General features: G+C 53.4%; 1 protein-coding gene across 3 annotated transcripts in view; it reads right to left on the minus strand.

Moving 5' to 3' along the window:
• Nucleotides 1-19608, minus strand: part of TRIO (trio Rho guanine nucleotide exchange factor) — a 300662-nt gene that overhangs the window by 130113 nt on the left and 150941 nt on the right. For 2 of the 3 annotated variants that reach the window (XR_004952348.1, XM_016152143.2), the window contains exon 11: nt 10675-10866. Coding sequence is in view for 2 of the 3 variants with exons in the window: in XM_016152143.2 (XP_016007629.2) it covers nt 10675-10866 (192 nt within the window). In the remaining variant the exon portion in view is untranslated. Of the gene's footprint in view, nt 1-10674; nt 10867-15626; nt 17557-19608 lie in introns of those variants that run through there. The other variant, XM_036225270.1, reaches the window with a different exon arrangement.

A 19608-nucleotide genomic window follows, 5' to 3' on the forward strand; every position in this document is an offset into this window, starting at 1 on the left:
GTCACCCCTCTGGAGAGGGCTTCTAGAGGAACCCACGGGGGTGGGGGTCCCAGGAGAGGTCTGAGCGTCCAGCCAGTTCAGTGGGTGGTACGACTGGAGCCCGGAGATCCCGGGACGGCTATGGCTGCCACCCCTCTCAGGTGCTGTCTGAATGCAGCTGCAAGCCTGCTCACAGCACACAGAGGCGGGTCCTGACCCTGTGCGACCTTGGGGCTCTCCTGTTGGTTATCTCATCTGTGAAATGGCATCATTTTACCACGTAAGTCTAGGCCGGTTAGAGAATCAATTACTCCGAGCGCTTTGTAAACACTAGCTACTACTGTTGGCATCTGCTTTCCTACTTGCTTATGACTGAGACGACCATCTGGGCGCCGGTGGGGATGGGTGGGCTGGAAGGCCGGCGTGAGAAGTACAGAGGCTGCAGCTCCCAGCAGGAGCTGCAAGCCAGGGCAGAAGCAGGTAGTTTCAAGCACAACTCGCTGGTGGGATTTCAGAAGTATCCACTGTGCGCACAGACGGGGACCCAGTTTCACATGTGAGCAGCGGAAATCAAGGGGAACTCCTCCCGCCATGCACAGCACATTCTGCAGCCCGAAACGGCCAGCTGTACTTTTGGGGCACGTCTGTCCCCCTGATCAAGGAGGAGGAGAAAGGCTCTCGGCAGTCTCTCGTTACTCTTGGGTGTGCAATAAAAGATCTCGTTACTTCTGGGGTGGGTGATACGAGATCTCTTGCTGCGATGAAAGCAAACACACGAAGGATGAAGGAAGGGCACAGGTCCGACCAGAGCCGGCGTCACGAGGTAACGCTGAGGCGAACACGTGCGAGAGAGGAGAAGGGCACGAGGCACGTGAGGGCGGCCACGCCACGCGGGCGTCGCGGGGCCCGCGGGCGAGGGCGCGCCAGTTCCCGAGCGAGCTTGAGGCGAGGCCCCCGCTGACACAGAGCTCGGGGTCAGCGCCGGAACCGCAGCTACCCCGATATTTACGTGAAGTCTGATGTGCGAGGAGAGGTTTTCGAGAAGAGGAATTTTTTTATGTTACTTCCCAACATCCCTGAAGGATAAGACACAGTCCGCCAAGTGTCGAGTTAAGGAGAAGCTGCCCCCACCCCTGGGGGGAGGGGGGTGCATTTCAGGAGCAGCCGCCGGCTCCCTGAAGTGGCCGGCGGTCGGTCAAAGTGTCCTTCCTCTTTCACTCTTCAGGCCTGCGGACACAGTGCCCGCCCTGCGGCCTGTCTGCCTTTCCCCAAGGCCGTCACTTTACTCCTGAACCTCTGCCATGTGGCGTCATCCTGCGCTCACTCTCCTGACTCCCCTTTCTAAGTGGGGCCAGGAGAACTGCAGGCAGCAAGCGCCACCGCGACCCCGCCGGCGGCGAGCGAGGGGGCACGGCGGGGTGCCACCCGCCGCCCCGCTCCTGGGCCCGCGCTTCCGCTCACCGCAGCAAATGTGTCAGCTCGGGGCGTGACATCACCGTGGACACTGTCGAGCAGCACGCATACGATTATTTTTTGCTTAACACCTGTATGGCCTTTATTCTGGAACCTGCCTAGGTTAGTGTCTCTGATTCAAAACAGACTCATGTATTAAAACCTGTGAATGAAATTTCTGTAATAAGAGTGTACCTTATTCCTGCGGAGATCTTCTGGGGTTCTGTTCTGTTCCTGGACATATCTGACAGACCCCGGTCTAGACTGTGGTCGGCCCAGGCCTTCTGCGTGGGGACGGAGCTCTAAAGTGGCACTGGAGACGTCCTCCAGCCCCACTGACTAACCAGCCCCGGTCCTGACGGTCTCAGCTGCAAGGGTTTTAATGCCGCTGTGACGATTTCCGCTACGGCACCACGTCTGTCCTCACTCTGTGGCGATGTGCTCGTTTTTAAGATAAACAGCTCTCGACACAGGAAAGGCAAGTCTTCAGGGTCCCTGAATCCAGACGAGCGGTCTCTCCAGATGTCACGAATGACCGCAAAGTTCTGATCAGGTTAGTGGTGTCGGTTCAAAGAGGTGACAGCCGCACAGGCTGCTCCCCGATGGAGGGGGACGGCAGGGACTAGAGCCATCGGTCTGGGGGCCTCGGGTGCAGCCGAGATGCCTGCTCCGCCACCCCCATCGCCGCCTGCTCCGGCGAGTCTGGTCTGACTGTGCATCTGGCCTGGAGGCTGCTTCCTGATTCACATGCTGGGTATGAGTAACGTCTCACCACCACAAACTTGCTTGCTGGCATCTTCCCCTTGGCGATCAGTATGGGGCGGGGGGTGATAAGAACCGTCTTGATCGTGTGTTACCAACACTTCAGCTGATTCTTCTTTACGGCCATTTGGCAGTGGAATTCTAACGTGACTGAACTGACAGACGGTCCCTAGTTCTGGCTTGCGTATAAATTAAACGTCAAAGGCCTGGGCTAATGCTCGCTAGTTCTGCTGCACGTCCCTCACCAAACCAGGAACCTAGTGAAGAATGAAACAAAGTTGACAGGCTATAATTTGCTCGTTAACTTCCTCCTTTACTGGTTGTCTATAAACCATCTTTTCTAGAACTCGCCCATGATTACTCCGACCTGAGCGCCATGTGAAATCTACCTTATTAAAAAACGCAGAAGTGCATTTTCAGCCTTCTCTTTCCTTTCCCACAGTTGCTTAGAGATCAACAGACCCGATCTGGTGATCTCATATCAAGTTCTTTCACTACTCAGAGATCTAGTTTGTCTGGAACAGAGACCTGAACTCATTTAAAAGAAATGAGTCCTTTCTTATCACACCTCATTTTGGTCTTTAGCTTCTTCTAACCTGAATGGGAGAACAGTGTCCTAGAGGAGAAAGCAAAATGAGCGAGATAAAGTCCACTTTCCATCCGCATCCCTCAGCATCACTGGTCCAGAGCAGAAAGCCTAACCCTTTCTTGACTCTATGGTTCTGAATTTTGCGCTTTAAAAAAAGGAAAAGAAAACAAACAACAAAACCAAAAAAAAACCTTATCAGTCTCTGCAAGCCTTGCTTATCTGAACCTTTTAAGCTTTCCTGTTAAAACCCTAATACATTTCTGGTAATCAATCTTTCTACCACTAGTAAGAATTAGTAATAATACATGTCAGAGATACATACGGATAGTTTACTTCTTCTCTCAATTAATACCTAAGACCTATCACATTTACTTTGTAAAGCTGAGTATTGAAATGAGAAATTAACAACACTGAAAATGTCCTATAAAACGCCTAGCGAGTAACTCAGACTACATAAACGTCCGTCTTCAGCTGGGCGTTTTAAGACCCATGCCATTGTGTCCCGTGACCTGCTGAAGAGCTCGCCCTTGAGTTAATTAGGGCTGATCTGTGAACGACTAAGTAAAACAGACAGTTGCGACTCTTTTTCGAGGTGACCCTTCAACAACCTGGAGTCAGTGCACAGTTGTATCTTTTCAATCGCTGTTGTAATGCCGAGTTGCAAATAAAGATAATTCAACATGCTATTAATTAATTCATCCACATAATCGTCTAAGTGATCCTTATGTGTCAGATGTATTAGTGTTCCCTAAAATTTTCTGCACTAATTTCTCTGCTGACATAAAAATTGCCACAATCTGCAAATACTGGGCCAATATTAAGAAATAGAAAATTCATAAATTTAAACAAGTTTTAAGCTAGTCTATAAAAAATTAATATTTTACATGCATTAAACTAGTCTGACAAAAGGACTTTCCTTTTAGATAACATCCCTCTTTCTACTAGCCAACAAAAAAAATGTCTGATATATATTTATATGGTGAAAACAATCGTTCCTTTGTTTTACAGTTTGGCTGGGCACAAAAGCATTCAGTGATGCAGACAAAGTCACGCGCCAGTATGGATGGGGCCCTGAGTATGGACGCGCCATGGCAGCCGGCTCCGTCCCGCAGGTTTCAACCTCTGATCGTGGGACAAGGGTCGGAGTGGGGTGCTTCCTGTGAGAAAGGGCACTGCAAGTAGATTAAACCATTCTTGCTGACCAAAAAGGAGTGAGGAAGAAGTCAGATTATACCTAAGTATCTGAACCTTTGTATCTTCTATTTAAATCTGCGTCCTTTTGCTCATATTGAATAAGTTACGACGGGGGCGAGGAAGAAAAAGAATGGCAGCTACTATTTGACGAGCACTGTGGCGTTTGACATATGTCATTTCACTGAGCCGTACCACATCCCTTAGAGGTTTTATTAATCCCATTCTGTAGTTGAGAAAGCTGATGTGACACAGAGCAGCCTGGCCCAGATCACTCAGCCAGCTAAGTAAGGGGACATACATTATGCTATAATATGCTTTCCTAATTATTTTAATAAAGGTTATATTTTAAGAAAGAAAACATAAATGAAAAGATCTATTTTTTGGATACTCCCATCTATGGGAAGACCAGCTATTATTACTCTTTTTGAATACCTGATACCTCAGGCTAGGTGAAGATAAAGTACTAAACCATAGGTAGCAACTGAATGAATGCTCGAAGTCAAACCTAAGGCCCAGTCACACGAGGGTGGATAATGCACATGGTTCCAGGCCCTGACTTTCCTCACTTTCTCTGGCTTGAGGTAACTTCACTGCTCATTGGCATAAATAAAATAAACTTAATTAAGAGTACATGTTAAGTAAGGAGTTCAACTAAGGAACTGAACGTTAAACATGACTGAGATTTGATCATATAAAACAAACATCCTAAAATATCATTCACTGGATCTTAAGTTTTCCCACTGACAAATGCATCCAAGCAACTCTGGACTTCTGAGATGTTAAAAAGCTAGAGATCGCTCATGCGTCGCTGATGGGCGTGTCAAACGGGACTGCCTTTCCGGAAAAGTCTGGCAGTTTCTTTTAGAACACACCACGCACTGACCAGGACCCAGGGATTGCACTCTCGGGCATTGATCACAGAGAAACGAAAGATCACCCCTGACCTTTCACTGGGCAAATGGTTTCAGAAACCGTGCTATATCCACATCGTGGACGACGACTCAGCAGCTAAGAGGAAAGGACTGTTGCAAGGGCCAGGCAACGAGGCGGACGGCTCTCAAGGGACTGTGCTGTGCGAAGCAGCCAGTCTCAAAAAGCTACACGCCGTATGATTCCACTTATGGAATACTTCTGAAAAAAAATATTACAGAGACAGAGAACAACACGTTAGTGGTGGCCAAGGGTCAGCGACGGGGAGGGGGCGAGCCAAGGGTCCAGGAAGGCGGCGCAAGGGAGCTCGGTGGTAACGCAGGATGATGTTTCACTCTGTATGCTGACCAAGTGAGGGTGCTCGCAGGAACCTACACGTGACAGAACTGTGCAGAACTGCGCGCGCACACACGCACGCATGCACACGCACAGAAATCGGAATAAGCTCTGCGAATCGTAGCCGTCGCTTGGTGCACGGTGATGAGGTAGGAGGTGACCACCGTGGGAGGCTGGGAGAAGGGAGCAGGGACCTCCTTGCCTGTTTCTTTTTCCTCCAATGTCCTGTGAATTTAATTCAAATAAAATTTACTTCGAATGTAATTATTTCAAATAGAAAGTTTTGGTTTTTTTTACAGCTAAGGAGTGTTTCAAGGTGTCACATGTCTCTTTGGAGGCTCGTGTGTGGCGTAGAAATCAGAAGGAAGCAAACGAGCGGATCATCTGGAGAATACAGACAGACGAGTCATCAGTGAAGCTACTGCTAAGGTGGCCGAAATAAAAGGCTTGAATGTTGGGAGCCACATTTTCGAGAACCCCGCACAGACAGCAGAAGGGGTCTGGAGGAATCGCATGCTCAGGAGGCTGGGATGGCTGACAAGCAGCGTGTCATGGGGAACAGGAACCGGCCATCTTTGGAAAGTCAGATGCGGTGAGCGGGCCCTGCCGACCACAGGGCTCCATCGGCAGGAAGCTGGTCTACGCACGGAGCACCGTGTACTGTGTTTGTTTTTCCTGAACTGAGTTAACCACCAGACACCCGATCGGTTCTCCAGCCCCACAAGGGAAAAAAGAGAAAGCAACCTGTGCCCTTCGAGCACTGGGCATGTTTTCGGCATACTCCCGGGGCACACTCGGTGAGGGCGAGGGCAGCGGCAGCTCCCGGCGTCTTGGGCCGCGGGAAGTGATGAGAGCTCCGCTCCCTAGTAACCTTCCCCTGGCCAGGACAGGGTCCAGGATGGCTTCTCGCTGCTCCCCAGGGAGGGTGAGCATTGGCTAAGCACAAAGAAAGAAGCCTAAGTGTTATGCTTAAGTATTAGGCATGAAAATAAAGCCGGACTGGTATGCATGACAAAAAAAATCTCCAGGTGGCTGGGAGGCCTTTATTTTTGACTTCTGAATAAAATGAAAGGTTTCTCTTTTCCCAGGCATTTCCCCAAAGAAAAACATGTCCCAGTTCAGTGTGTAAGTTTGCAGAAGCAGAACCAAAAGGCTTCCTTACTTGACCCAGCAAGAATCATAGCCTGATTCAAATGGGAATGAACCTGCCTGGGAAACCACGGCTTTCGGGAATCGAGCGAACAAAAACCAGCTCAAGGCCTCAGAACCGATTCTGGGAGGCAGACTCTGGCCGAGAACTCCGTGTGACCACCTGGTTGCCTCAAATAACCCGCCGATTTCGAAGGTAGTTTACTCATTGACTCGGGACCTGATTTTGAGAATGAAGCGGAGTGAGGACGAAGGATGAAAATAACCACGCTTTTGCTCTATCTGAAAGTGGAAATACGTCCCTCTATCATTAAATCTTGGGATGATACGCTAGAAACAGACGACGTTACTCCGCAAGCGAAACTGAGGATCTGCTGAGTCTGGCAGGAGGCGAACGAGAGGGAACGCAGCCGCGCGGGACGCGGTTCTGATCCCCGAGGAGCTTCGCCTCAGGAAGCAGGTGTCTGAGCTCCCGACACGCGCAGAAGCAGAAGCAGGTCCCTGCCCACGGTGGCGCGCCCGTGTGTCGCCTCGCACACGACGGCTGTCTTGGGAGACACTCTGGAACGAACAGGGCTGGGGGGGTGGAAAACGGGTTCCAAAGGAAAGGAGGACCGGTAACGGAAGGCCGATGACGGAAACGCCACAGTCGGGATGGATGTGAAGAGAATGCTACCGATGACACAGAAGGGAACGGAGGGATCGAGAGGCAGAAGACAAATTCAGGAGAATCAAACTTTTTCTAAAAGAAAATCCAAATTTATGTTAGACCAATCGGCAATTCTTTGAAATAAATAAATAAATAAATAAACACTGAAAAATGACGGAGCATCACTCTTCACAGCTCTGAGAGGAGGTTCGACATCTCATGAATTCACTTCAGGGGAAATAAAGAGAGAAGTGGTCTCAGAAGGCTCCCAAATCTGGGTTCAGGGCTCAAAGCGAGGCTGACGCCTCCATCAACCACCTTCGGTATCCAACCACAAGGTGTGAAACATTTGCCCTTGACAGACCTGAAAATATTTCCTCTTTTCTCTCTTCCTAGGAACAAATGTTCTACATTGTCCTCTGAGGGGGAGAGAGGAAGGAGCCCAGATATCTCGGCACCCTGAATCCAACTGCTTGGCCTGTGACGTGACTTACGGCTACCAACCTTCCGGCTGTGATTCCCGAGCTAACACTGAGTAGGCATCACCTGGGGCGGGCACCTTCTTAAAGTCAGTCGTTAATGAGATCGCTTTTGTCTTACTCGCTCGTCAGAGAGTCAGAGATTTACTGCAAAGAAGAGAATATGCTCCAAATAAAATGAGAAATACAGCCGCAGTCGGGCATCGGGGAGTGGGGAAGCCAGCTGAGTCGGAGGGCCTCTGACGGCTGGCTTCCGGAAAGCTTCCCGTATTGGCCTGAATGGAGACCCCCAGTGGCTTCTTCCCCTGCCCTCTCTCTCATTTTAAACTGTATGAGGCGCTTGAGAAAAATGGACTCGGGCAACAAATCTCTTCGCAACTTTTCATTCATCTGATATGTTTGGTGACATGATGCAAACCCACCTAATTGGCACGATTTCCTCCTCTTCCCCCTTCCTTCGCTTTTAATCTCGTTGTAAACTTATTAAATTTGTTGTAAGTGAATCTGGGTTTTCGCTCGATAATTAGTTTCCAAACACAATGACTGGAGAAACCATTCCTTCCTTCCTGTAGCCTACCAAGTATCTCTGTGGGTTTCAGGGCATTTGCGAAGCACAGAGAAAGGAGACTGAGGAAAACTCTGGGCCGGTCGGGAAAAAATCAATCCGCCGAGAAAAATGACTGGGGCTAAAAATGAAGCCCAAGCACACGGTGGGAAGAATCGCACGGCCGTGTGTGGCCAGCTTCCCTCTGGACATGTGTGGGCTGCACACTACCCCCGCCGGCCAGCTTCGGGGCACAAGCATCTAAGAGGGTCCGAACCGGGGCAAGCGTGCTCGACCCTCCGCCACCGTGACGGCCTTTCACGTGAAAGGAAAGCATGGACGCGCTGAAAACTCCCGAGTTGTAAACGCGAACCACTTCGACACGGATTTAAAGCTCCCCAGTCTGCAAACTTCGTGCACCCTAGAAGTTCCTACAGCATAAGTCAATGAAAACAAAACTGTATTTTCACTTTTAAATAATTTCCAAGGCTGGTGACAAGATGGCCCCTATGGTTTGCTGGCTGGGATGCTTTCAGTATAAGACTTTTCCTTTAAAATGCTCCTGATGTTATAAAAACCAACGAACCCAAGCTTAATCTCTGGGCAACGGCTTCTGTAAAACGCTCTTCTTCCCACTGCCTTTAGTGTCAGCTTTTTGAAAACCATTACAAAGTTGAAAAAGTGATCTAAATAATAAACACTCTTCATGGAGAGATTTTCTGTCCTAAAAGCAAGTTAAATGCGTACGAATCTGCTGAAGAACAAATACCACTAGGCACGTCACACAGACCACCGCGCCAGACTCCCGCTCCTGCCGCACTGCCGTCGCGCGGCCCGCTGCCCTCCGCCCCGTCTCGCAGTGCGGTCTGTGAACGGGCGCCCGGCTGCCTGTCCTCTGCCCCTCTCCGGCAGCATCCCAGCCGTCGGGGCCCCCGTGCGCGTCCCCTGGGGCTCACTGGGGAACGCCGGCCCCCGCCCTTCTCGGAAACAGCCACCTGCCCGGGGAAGTGAAAGGGGGCAGCTCGTCCCGGGCTCGAGACTTTGGGACGCTGTGCTGAGGGGCCGGAGGAAAAGCGGGGACCAGATCGTGAGGGTGCCAAGGGTTTCGGGCTGCTGTCCCAGAAACACAGAGTATCACCCACGGTTACAAAGCAAGGGCTCGACCTGAGTGACTCTGCCCCTCTGGCGGCGGCGCTGTGGGCGGTGGCCGAGAGCCGGCCAAGGCAGGGGGGCTGTTCGTGGTCACAGCTCAGCCGGAGCTGAGCGAGGAAGCTGCGGCCCCCGCGACGCGGGCATCTGGAACCAGAAGCTGCCGTGGACAAATGTTTACTTAACGTGCCTCCTTGAAAATAACAGTCTTGTTGTAAATACTGTAAAATCTTTTCCAGTTATGACACTGTTAAGAGCAGGAGAAGACGCTGGTCCTGTGAGTTTTCTATGCTGACGACCGTCCCCTGCCCACCAGGTGCCACCTCCTCTGCTAGCAATGACAGCAGAGTGTGGCAGCCCGGGGGGCGCCCGGCCGTGGGCCGGACACATTCATGCCGCCCCCGGCATGGGCTCACGCAGTTTCAGGGTGGGAGGGGAGCATGGCTTTCCTGGAGCTGCACCTTCAAGTGACAAACGGCCTGGCTGAGGACCGACTGACTGCCCAGGACGCCAGACCTGGCAGTGAAGTCCCGTCCTTAAAGCAGATTTACTGGTCCCTGATCTCTGAGGCCATTAAAGGAAGCAAGCCAGGCCGAGGCTTCTCCTAGGGCTGTCCCGCGTTGACTCCTCCCAAGTCTTTCTCCAACCCTGTCATTCTAAGCTTCCATGTACTTAATTCTGAATTCCCTGCAGGGCCTCTCACTTCCAATTCACAAAGACCTGGGGAGTACAGAATCTTTTTTCTTAGAAATAAGACAGTAAGTTGACATCCTTCCTCCATTTGCGGCCCTACTGGAAAGTAGGTTTTATTAAAAATGCTTGTTTTTCTCAAAAGCTGCACCACAGTTTCTTTAATGGTAACTCTGTATGATTTCTACTAAGAACACCACATACGCGGGGTGTAGGCAGCACCGACCTATTTCCACACACCGGGTAACATGTCACCCCTCGGCACGAGGACACATGAGACGTCAGCGCTGACGACAGTTACCGAGCCCAGGTTGGCTTCGGTCCGCTGAAATGCAGTGCTGCATCGACCCTGCCTCGGACTAGCGCCTGACGACGTCGGAGGGCGCCCGTGACCCCGCCGCCTGACCGGCTCACGCACAGGCAGGACACGCAGCGGCTCTGGCCACACGTGCGGGCCGTCCGCTTAGCCCAACGGGGCTCCGACTGCAGGGATCTCCTTCGGCTCCCGCTTTCCCCGCTCGCCCCCGATCCACACCTCTCCCAGCCGCCCGGCCTCCCTGCGGACACACACACGGGCCCCGGCACCCCGGGAAAGGCCTGCGGGAAGCTCGGCTGTGCCCCCGTCCGCGCCCCGCCCAGCGTGAGCGGGCTGCGGGGCGTCGCCGGCCCCCTCTGGTCCACTTCCGCTCATCACGGCCAGGCCGCACTGCTTGCGAGGGCTTCAGAGGCCCTTTGCGGTCACAAGCTACGGGTCCGTCTCCCGACCGCTTACCTCTTTCACGTGGGTGTGGAAGGACACCGACATGTCCAGCAGGATCTTCCGCTGCTCCACGCGCCGCACGAAGTCCTGTATGCGGTCTTCGAGCTGATGGGCGGCCTGATAAATCTCCTCCGGGTCACATTCCCCAGTCTGAGCCAGCTGCTCCGCGGCCTCCAGCAGCTTGTCCGCGTTGGTGTACGTGTTCTGCGCGAGAGAACCCCCAGGGAAGCGCGAGGTGAGAAAGACGCACGCGGGCCAGGCGGGGACCGTGGCACGCTGCGGCCGTCGGTCTCTGCGGCTCCTGGTCACTCCCGTACCCCAGCAGAACGAGCGTGACGGAAAAGACGAGTCTAGGAGTTCCCTACGGCCGTCAGCAGCCTTTTCCATGACTGTTTCGGGGTGCGAGCCTCACGGCCGGCTCTCCCACCTTGGGCAGGGAGCGGGATCCGCGGGCAGCTGCAGGCTGTCCCGACTCACCGCCCGGCCCCCCATCCCGGGCCCCGGGCTTTTTGCAAACGCACAGCCAGACGACAGCGTGGAGGCACAGGGCCCACTTCGCTTTCCCCCCCAGGCTTGTGGCAGAGCGGGGAGTTCCAGTTTTGTGTCTTTCACTATGACAGGCCACTTTCTGATCGTTGCAAGTGCACATGGAAAGGTTCACGTCCACACGGAAGCTGCCGCCCGTTCGCACATGCTTCCACTTACTGATGATTCTGCGCTAATCTTTTTTTTGTTTTACTTAAGGGTACATACTTTTTGAGAAAAAAGAAATAGTAACATAATAGATAGGAAAAAGCCAGAGTTTTAAAGAGCTAGACGTTAAGGTAAACAGATGCCTAAAATACTCTGAACGTCACTCCTGTTTTAATTGTTGAGAAATCAGAGGCTGCAGGTATGCTAGGAACCTACACGGGGGCGGGCGCGGCTGAGGCAGGGGAGGGATTTCTGAGCCCGAGAGTCTCGTGGGTCCCTTGAGAAACAGGTGGAGTCTTTCCTTCATCCTCATCCTCCTCCTCCAATGTTTCAGTCATAAAGCCGAGTAGGCTTGGTGTCTCATCGGTGAGGGTGAGGGGTGCCCAGGGTATGGGGAGGGTGCCCAAGCCTGATAGGGCAGCTCCCCCCGACCCCACCGGGAGACCGGCTACGTTCAGGGCATTAATCTACGAAGCCAGTGCCCTACGGGTCATGAGGCGGGCTCCCCACTCCAGATGAGGGAGTTACGGACATGGACAAGGAGGAAACCTGAGTTAACCGCGTGGCGGCTGGGCACATCCGTGTGAACGCATGGCTCTCAGCCGGCAGCTAAGTGTGCATGGACACACGCGAGTGTGCGCACACGCGCCCTCTGCCCACTGAGAGGCCCGGGACCAGCGACGGGCCCGCAGCAGTGGGCACGGTCTGCGCCCCAATTCCCACCTCAGCGCTCGCCCGCCCCTCAAAGGAGCCGGGGTTCCACGGGGAAGGGGCTGGTTCCGGGCCTGGGGCGGGATGAAGGACCAGATGAGCCTGAAACATCTCACTGTGCCCCAGAGAACGGAAATGCTCAAGGCAACGTGGCCAGTCAGGACACGGACGTCAGCCTGGGGAGGCTCCTGCCGGCCAAGTGAGGGACAATCTGAGAGGAAACGACAACAGGGACCGTGTAACCCACTGACTAGGAGAGGAAACCCTGAGTCCGTTCTGACAAAGTCAGACGAGGAACAGGACACCCGCAGACGCCCCCAGCACCTCCCCACAAAGCACTACTAACTGCGAAGGGCGAAAGCCTGACTTGGCAGTGGGGGCGGGCATGTCCCCCGGGCACGAAGCTGAACACCACATGTAACGTGATGGACTGAAGTCGTGAGCCACTGATGGACGGCCTGAGAAGGCGCAGCAGCCGGGGACACGTAACTGGAATCTGGTCACGAGGAACATCGGCCAAGCCCAAAGTGAGGAACATTCTCTGAAACAACGGCTTGAAACCTTCCAGAGCCAGGCCACAAAGCCAAGGACGGCGGAGCCTGCGCCCAGCTCGAGGACCCGAGAGCCCACTGAAAGCCACCGCCTTCCACGCTGACCCCGCGGCCTGGAAGGTCATCTGGCATCAGGGCCCATTTCCTGGTTCTGACGGTGGGGTTGGGACTGTAGAGCAGAATGTCCTTTTAGGCAGGAAATACTCAAGTGAATGACTGGTTCAGGGGAAAGTCATCTGTGCTGTACTTCCAACTTTCCTGCGAGTTTAAAAACATCTTTAAAACAGGTACGACACGCAGCGTGACAGGTATGAGGTGATCTCCACAGTAAGGACACACGGGCTCAGAGCAGGTGTGCCCGGGGGTCAGAGTGGGGCAGGGAGGGGCAGACAGGCCGAGGGTGCAGCACCCGCGGAGTCCAACCGGGACGACAAAGACCCGGGAACGTGCGTCTGCTCTTCCACCACCCAGTCTGAACGGCCCCCATCTCTGGGTGTCATGGTCGCCCACGCTTAGTGGGCATCGGCTACGAGAGCCGCCCCCCACCCCCCAACGGGGCTCTCTGGTCCCGGCCACTGCCCTTTCCCAGTAAGGAACTGGGGCCTGGAGGACAGTTGCCAGGGGCCCAGCGGCCTGGGCTGGACTCCAGCCCATGTTCACACCACCTGCCGAGTTGCTTAGCACCTGGGGCTCCGCTGCTGGGCGTTTCAAATGCCCCACCCACACCCGCTGTGAGCCAGGGTCCATGGCCCTCTCCTCTGCCTGTCGGCCGGATCCATTTCCAGGGGCTTTTCTCTTTTCTTTAGTACTAACTACCCAGTCTCATGAGAATGCTCTGTGCCAACAACCACGGGTCTTCAAAATGATGGAAGGGATGTCAAAGAATCCCTTAGAATTTACTAATTATGGTCAGACTTGGAAAACGCATGTGTACATTTTATATATTCTTTGGAATCAAATTATTTGAAATAGTTTGAAAAGCCATCAGTTCCCAATCTGATTACAGAACTTTAAAGAACAGTTTTATATAAATAATATACGTACACACACACACACACACACTGCTAAATACGTATATGCGCACACACTGAGGGTCGTATATATTCAATTTGACGTGTCTCCGGTATAGAGCAGAAACAGTGAAACAGCCCATTTCGGAAGAGCCCGGTGACAGCAGCAGCAGGCTTTACGAACGCCCACTCTCCGTCGTCCCGTGCAGGTCTGTCCCCCCACAGCCCCTGCAGTGCGGTCCGGCAGCCCGCCAGCACGACCGTGACAACGAGAAGCCCTCCACGCAGTGTCAAACCACCCAGGAGGTGCCAAGGGGCGAGGTGCACAGGCTCTCACGTCGGAGCCCCGAGCTCCAATGCCAGTCATGTCCCTGACTTCACGAGCCTGAGCCTCAGGTCCGAGACGAGCGATCGCTCCGCCTTACGGATGGGCGAGGGAGGAGCCACTCTGTGAACGAGGGCGAGGATCACGTGGTCACGGGTGACGACGCCATTAACAACAACGAGGGCAGTGACAGGCACTGTCGGGGCCCACGGGAGCCTGAGGGGCCGTGACAGCTACACGGAGGCCGCTGTCCTGGAAAGGCTAGAGACCAGGGGATCAGAACAGAGTGTGGGCTGTAGTTAATCGTAATTCACCAACACTGGTTCATGAATTGTAACAAATACACCGCACTGAGAAAGACGGTAATGGTAGGTGAAATGGGTACATCGTGTAGGAACTCTCTGTATCTTCGCCCCGATTTTTCTGCAAATCCAAAGCTGGTCTGAAAATAAAGTTTACATAAAAACACTTGTGTGCAACATAAAAATACATGCGTGTGCATGTGCTACATAAAACATGTGTGTGCATGTGTGTTACATAAAATACAGGTGTGCATGTGTTACATAAAATGTGTGTGCATGTTACATGAAAATACATGCGTGTGCATGTGTGTGCATGTACACATACACACAGCAGGTTTTTAAAATGCAGCTCGCACCTATGGGCCAGTCCTGAGCCCTTCCCAGGCCTCCCCTCCCGAGACGCCAGCACCCCGGCCACGCGGCGTGGCCTCTGGGCGGGGTAAGCGCTCCCTGCCATGGTCAGCTTAGCAGCAAGGGCTCCTGCTCGCATGCTGCCCACGAAGGCTCGGTGGCCACGCGAGGCTGCCCTGTGGGTCACTTTCCGGGCACGAGGGGTTTACAGAGACCCACGCTTGCCCCTGGGGCCTCCCCCGGGGAGCCACACTCTGCGCCTGGAGCGGACACGCACTCACGGTGAATCGTGCTTTACGTGGCACAAACGCATGTTTTTAAGAGCCGAGTCCTGGTTTCTTATTGTCACTATAGCCGTGAAGTCACTTACTGTCTGTCAGGTTTGATAAGCTGACAGTGCCTCCCAAGAGCTAAGCACCACATTTCTGTAAGCTTTCTAGCAGGGAAAGACATTTACAACAATAAACACCCTCAAAAAAACTGTTTTGGGTTTTTTTTTAAATTATCAGGACACTAAACGGCATTCATTGAGTCCCACTTCTCATCTCACACTTGAAGGGAACGAGCCAGCACCGTTCGATGGCCTTTCCCTGGGCACGGCGCTGGGCCTGGAGGGGCCGGGTCAGCACCCGGCCTCTCCGAAACCCACGAAACTCCTTCCCAGCGACAGAACCGACCCGGGATTCCTTCGCCACGGCGGGACACAGACGGCCCTGCTCGGACACGCACCGGGACCACAAAGCTCACCCGGAGGACCGATCCCTGGGCTTTGCACACAGCCCTGTAGTGTGGACGCTTCTCCCATCCCCTCTTCGCAAGTGAGGAAACTGAGGCACGGGGAGGTGACGTGATGTGCCCGTGTCCATCGGCGGAACTGGGACTGCTCCAGGCAGCCGATGCCGAGGCCGGGGCTCCCTTACAGAGGAAATGTAGCCCCTGAAGTTTAGACTTAAAGAGAGGAGGACTGTCTGGGAAGAGAGCCAGGTTCAGCATCTAAAGAGACTGGACTTCTTTCTCCTACCTGCTGGCCTGTCCCTGGGAGCATCTCTCCGGGCCCAGGTCCTGGTCTGTGGGTGGAGTAATAATCACAGAGCTGAGGATTAAAGGAGGTAAATTGGGGCCTGACCAGGGTGGGGCCTGAACCATTTCCTCTTTTCTTGAGAAGTAAATTAAAATTGCATAATTGCGAGGACTCAGGAAACACTGAGCCTTTCGGAAGCCGGTCAGACTCCCTCTCCCTCAACCCCAGGAAGGGCAGCCTGGCCTTACTCAAGGTGGTAGCTACGGTTGGACAGGTGGGTTTTCTTGATCTTAGAGGGGAAAAAAAGGAGATAACCCCAAGCATTTCAAGGCCTGGGATGAGGGCATGCCAAAAAACGAGGCAGCACTCTGCATGTCCGCAGTCTGTCCGCAGAGGACCCTCTCCGCAGAGGCTGAGTGAGCCCTGAGCGGCCAGGGAGTTAGGCCTGCTTATCTTCTGAAAATCTAGAATGAAAGGTAAGGTTTCCTGCTTTCTAAATGCCACACTTCTTCATCTTGGAAGACAAGATAATTACACGGCACATATAAAATGTTGCTGACAGAAGTGGCTTCGTGGAGAACAACTTCATGACAGGTTACGTCTTCGGAAGGTAATTCGAATCTCCCGGGACGAGCAGACAGCGAAGGAGGCAGAGGCGGCTCTCCCAGGTGGGCGGCTCTGGAAAGAGACTCCGCCAGACCCTCTAATCACGTTAAAGAAACCCAGGCTCTCACGACCCGTGCCTTCTCGAACCAGAGTTTTCTGGGCTTTATTGGTTTTTGTTTTCATAGCTTTTAAAATCTAAAAGGGAACCTCAACTTGGATGATTTGGAAGATGAAAGAGAAGATAACAGGCAAAGAGCATCTTCTTTTCTGACTCGTTTGCAAAAAGCTTCATGGAAAGCATTTAAAAAAGTTTAAGCTCTCACATGAAAATGCAACATGGCTGTGTATGCCACTCTATCAATTCATTAGCATAGAATCATCCAAAAGGATATATCTACTGATAGTCCCTGTAAAAATAAAGAAGGAATGGGTCTTCAGATTAGTCACAGGAGGTCCTCGGCTCCTCAAGACTGTGTGCGAACAACGGTCCACAGGCTTCCTGTCGCAGCTGCCCTGAAGAAGCCGCGCCCGCTGTGGGACTCCCCGCCACTACCTGAAGCCGAGGCGCCCCCTCCCAGGATCAGCAGAGCGGTTCCGCATAACAGACCTATACTTAGTCCATTTCAGAGGAATAAGCCTTTCACCACATCCTTTCTGAATCTGCTCTTACTTCTTCACGGCACGTCTCACTGTTCTGAAGAAGCTCACTACCTCTGAAGACAATTTAGAATTCATTTTATAAAGAATCCTTCAAAGTACAGCCCCCCAAAATAAACCAACCCAGCTTGAACTGTTAAAAGGACATTTCTTCTCTCTAACCCTCCAGTTTGCTTTACCTTTGTGACTATGTTTCAGAAAATGGCATGAGCTCTTATCAAGCACTTTTTAAAAAATGATTGTTTCTACTTTTAAGGTGCCTTTGAATGCCATTCTGTCCCCCCCTCCACCAAAATCACATAAATCTGAAATATGGACTTAGATCTCCACCATAAACCCGTCTACTACAATTTGTTTTGACAGAAAGCAGCAAAGATGTGGAGGGCAGAGCAGTTAAGCTGGTAAAACCAGTCATTCCCCCTGTGCTCACGCGGCACCGATGTCGTTTTGTTCTCTGGGACGAGGCGGCTGATGAAAGCGGCCATGAACACAGGCGTGGTGATGACCCCGAGGCCAAGGCCCAGGCCAAAGCTGCGGCACGAGTCTCAGGAACGCCAGGCCCTCGGCCTCGTCGGCTCACAGCCAAGAGCTCTTCTGCTCATAACACAACCCCCTTGCCTCCTACCCCCACTCAAAGAGCCTCTACACGAGGAGGGGCCAGAGCGGGAGCGGGTTGCCCTGCGTCTTCAGGCCTCGTGTCCGCCCGCCCCCCGCCCCGAACTTACTACATTTACTCTGTGGTCAGTTCCTGTGGTAAAGCATGGTCCCTTGAGCTCTGCGGCCCGATGGGGCCCTTGGAGGCAGAGCCAGCCGCTCTGAGAACTGGTCTGACGTGGTTCAGGAGCGTTCTCTGTGATGTATGATCTCTGTATGGACACAGCTGGTGTCCCCTAGGTTCTAGAGCGCCGTCAGCCCCATCTGGGGCCTACCATACAACGGGAGATCGCCACATGCCTAAAGGACCAGAGGTTGTCACTCTAAAGTGAGTGGAGGGGAACTAACGAGCGGCTGGGTCCCCGTTAGTGGTCGACTGTGACAGCCGCGGAGCGTCCGCAGGGAGCGTCCGCAGGGAGCAGCAGCAACCGCTGCTGGCCGGCTTGCTGGGTCTCGGCGGCTGGTGAGGAGGCGGAACCAAGTGGCGGGGCGCCCTTTCAGAACCAGTGGCGTCTGAAGGACAGAGCGGCATCAAGTGGTGTCCTTCAGGACAGCGGAGGGCCCGTAAGTATTTAGCACCAGGGAGAAAAGAACTGAGAGGGTGAGAAGTTGGAGATGCAGAGAGGCCAGAACTGAAGGTCCCAGGCGCTGGCGTGGGGAGGAGACTCGGGCAGGGCTGGCCCACGCCCCAACCGCGAGGGCCGCCCGGCCACGCTGCCCGGCAGTGCCTCCCGCTGCCTCCCACGCCTGCCTCTCACATCCTCTGTTTCTTTGTCGCAGGCTAGCTTTTCCTGACTTGTGGCTCCCGGCTTTGACAGCAAGAACCAGCCTCTGACAGGGGGCCGTGCCTTTTCGGCAGGTCGGGGTCTGGCCTGCCCACCCCAGCGCCTGGCAGAATGACCAACACGTGGCAGGCGATGATTTGAAAACCAGGGGGCGGGAAGGTGGTGCAGACATTTGCAAAGCGAGCTAAGGTGCGGGGTTTCTTTTCACGCACAGCTCAGATCTGGGCCTCAGCACTTTCAATTTAAGGGAAAGGGGGACGTGCACCCTTAGGACCCTAGGGGCCATGCGCAGGGCTGACAGGCAAGGCCTGAAACTCCGCTGGGAGGGGGGAGGAGCAGGCAAGCACCTGCCTCTCCCCAAACCAGTGAGCAGCAGACCACAGCTCAGGGTGCCGCCCCTGTTACCCTAGAAACCTCGACGCGGAGACGTCTCCTACAGAGAAAGTGCCCTCGCTCTTGCTGTCCCCTGAGAACCCGTGTTGGCAGCTTTGATGATCGTCTCGGACCTCAAAAAGTAAGTTTGCCAGGAAAAGATAGGGCAAGACCAGCCACAGAAGAGATTTCCTGGACTCAGAACAGAAGGAAGCACGGGAACTGGGGTGCTGGACGCCCAAGTGGACCCTCGTCCTTCAGACGAGACGGCGCTCGGGAGGGCGAGAGGCCGAGGCTGGGCGGGTGCGCTGCTGGGGCCAGGGCCTCCGCCTCCCAGGCCTGGCTGCCTGCGGCCCCGCCTCTTAGATCTTGTGGTGTCTCAAGTCTCTGCTCATATGATCCGAACTTCACATCCTTCCTCAGACCACACTGGCTACAGCGGTAGCTTGTCTCCAGGAAAAAATAAAGGGGAGATAAGAGCGCATATTCCACGTAGCAAGAATATCTCCTGCTACGAGAGGAAGGCGAAGTATTTCCCAGCAAATGTAAGAAGGGAGACCAACCACACGTAACGTGGATAAGAAAAACCCAAAGACGGGTCCACGTGCAGCGGGGCTGCCGAACACCATCTTTTCTTGATTCTCGAGACCAAAAAGCGGAAAGGCTGGGATCCTACCTTTTACTTTATATATGAAGACATGTAAAGAAGGTAACTTTTCAAAGGCATTTTCACTGAACAGGACTTAAGCGCTGTTTGTTTTGCTGTTGCACAATCCTATCCCAAAATTTAGGCCCCTGACTGAACTAGTGTGTAATTGAACCCTTGGTCACGTAAAACCTAAGGACACAAGAGCCAGCGTTGATGCCTGTTTACTTGTTTTATAGATTTTGAGACTATAGTGTTAGAT

Source organism: Rousettus aegyptiacus, unplaced genomic scaffold (genome assembly GCF_014176215.1).
Source record: "Rousettus aegyptiacus isolate mRouAeg1 unplaced genomic scaffold, mRouAeg1.p scaffold_m13_p_8, whole genome shotgun sequence".
NCBI classification, from domain to species: domain Eukaryota; kingdom Metazoa; phylum Chordata; class Mammalia; order Chiroptera; family Pteropodidae; genus Rousettus; species Rousettus aegyptiacus.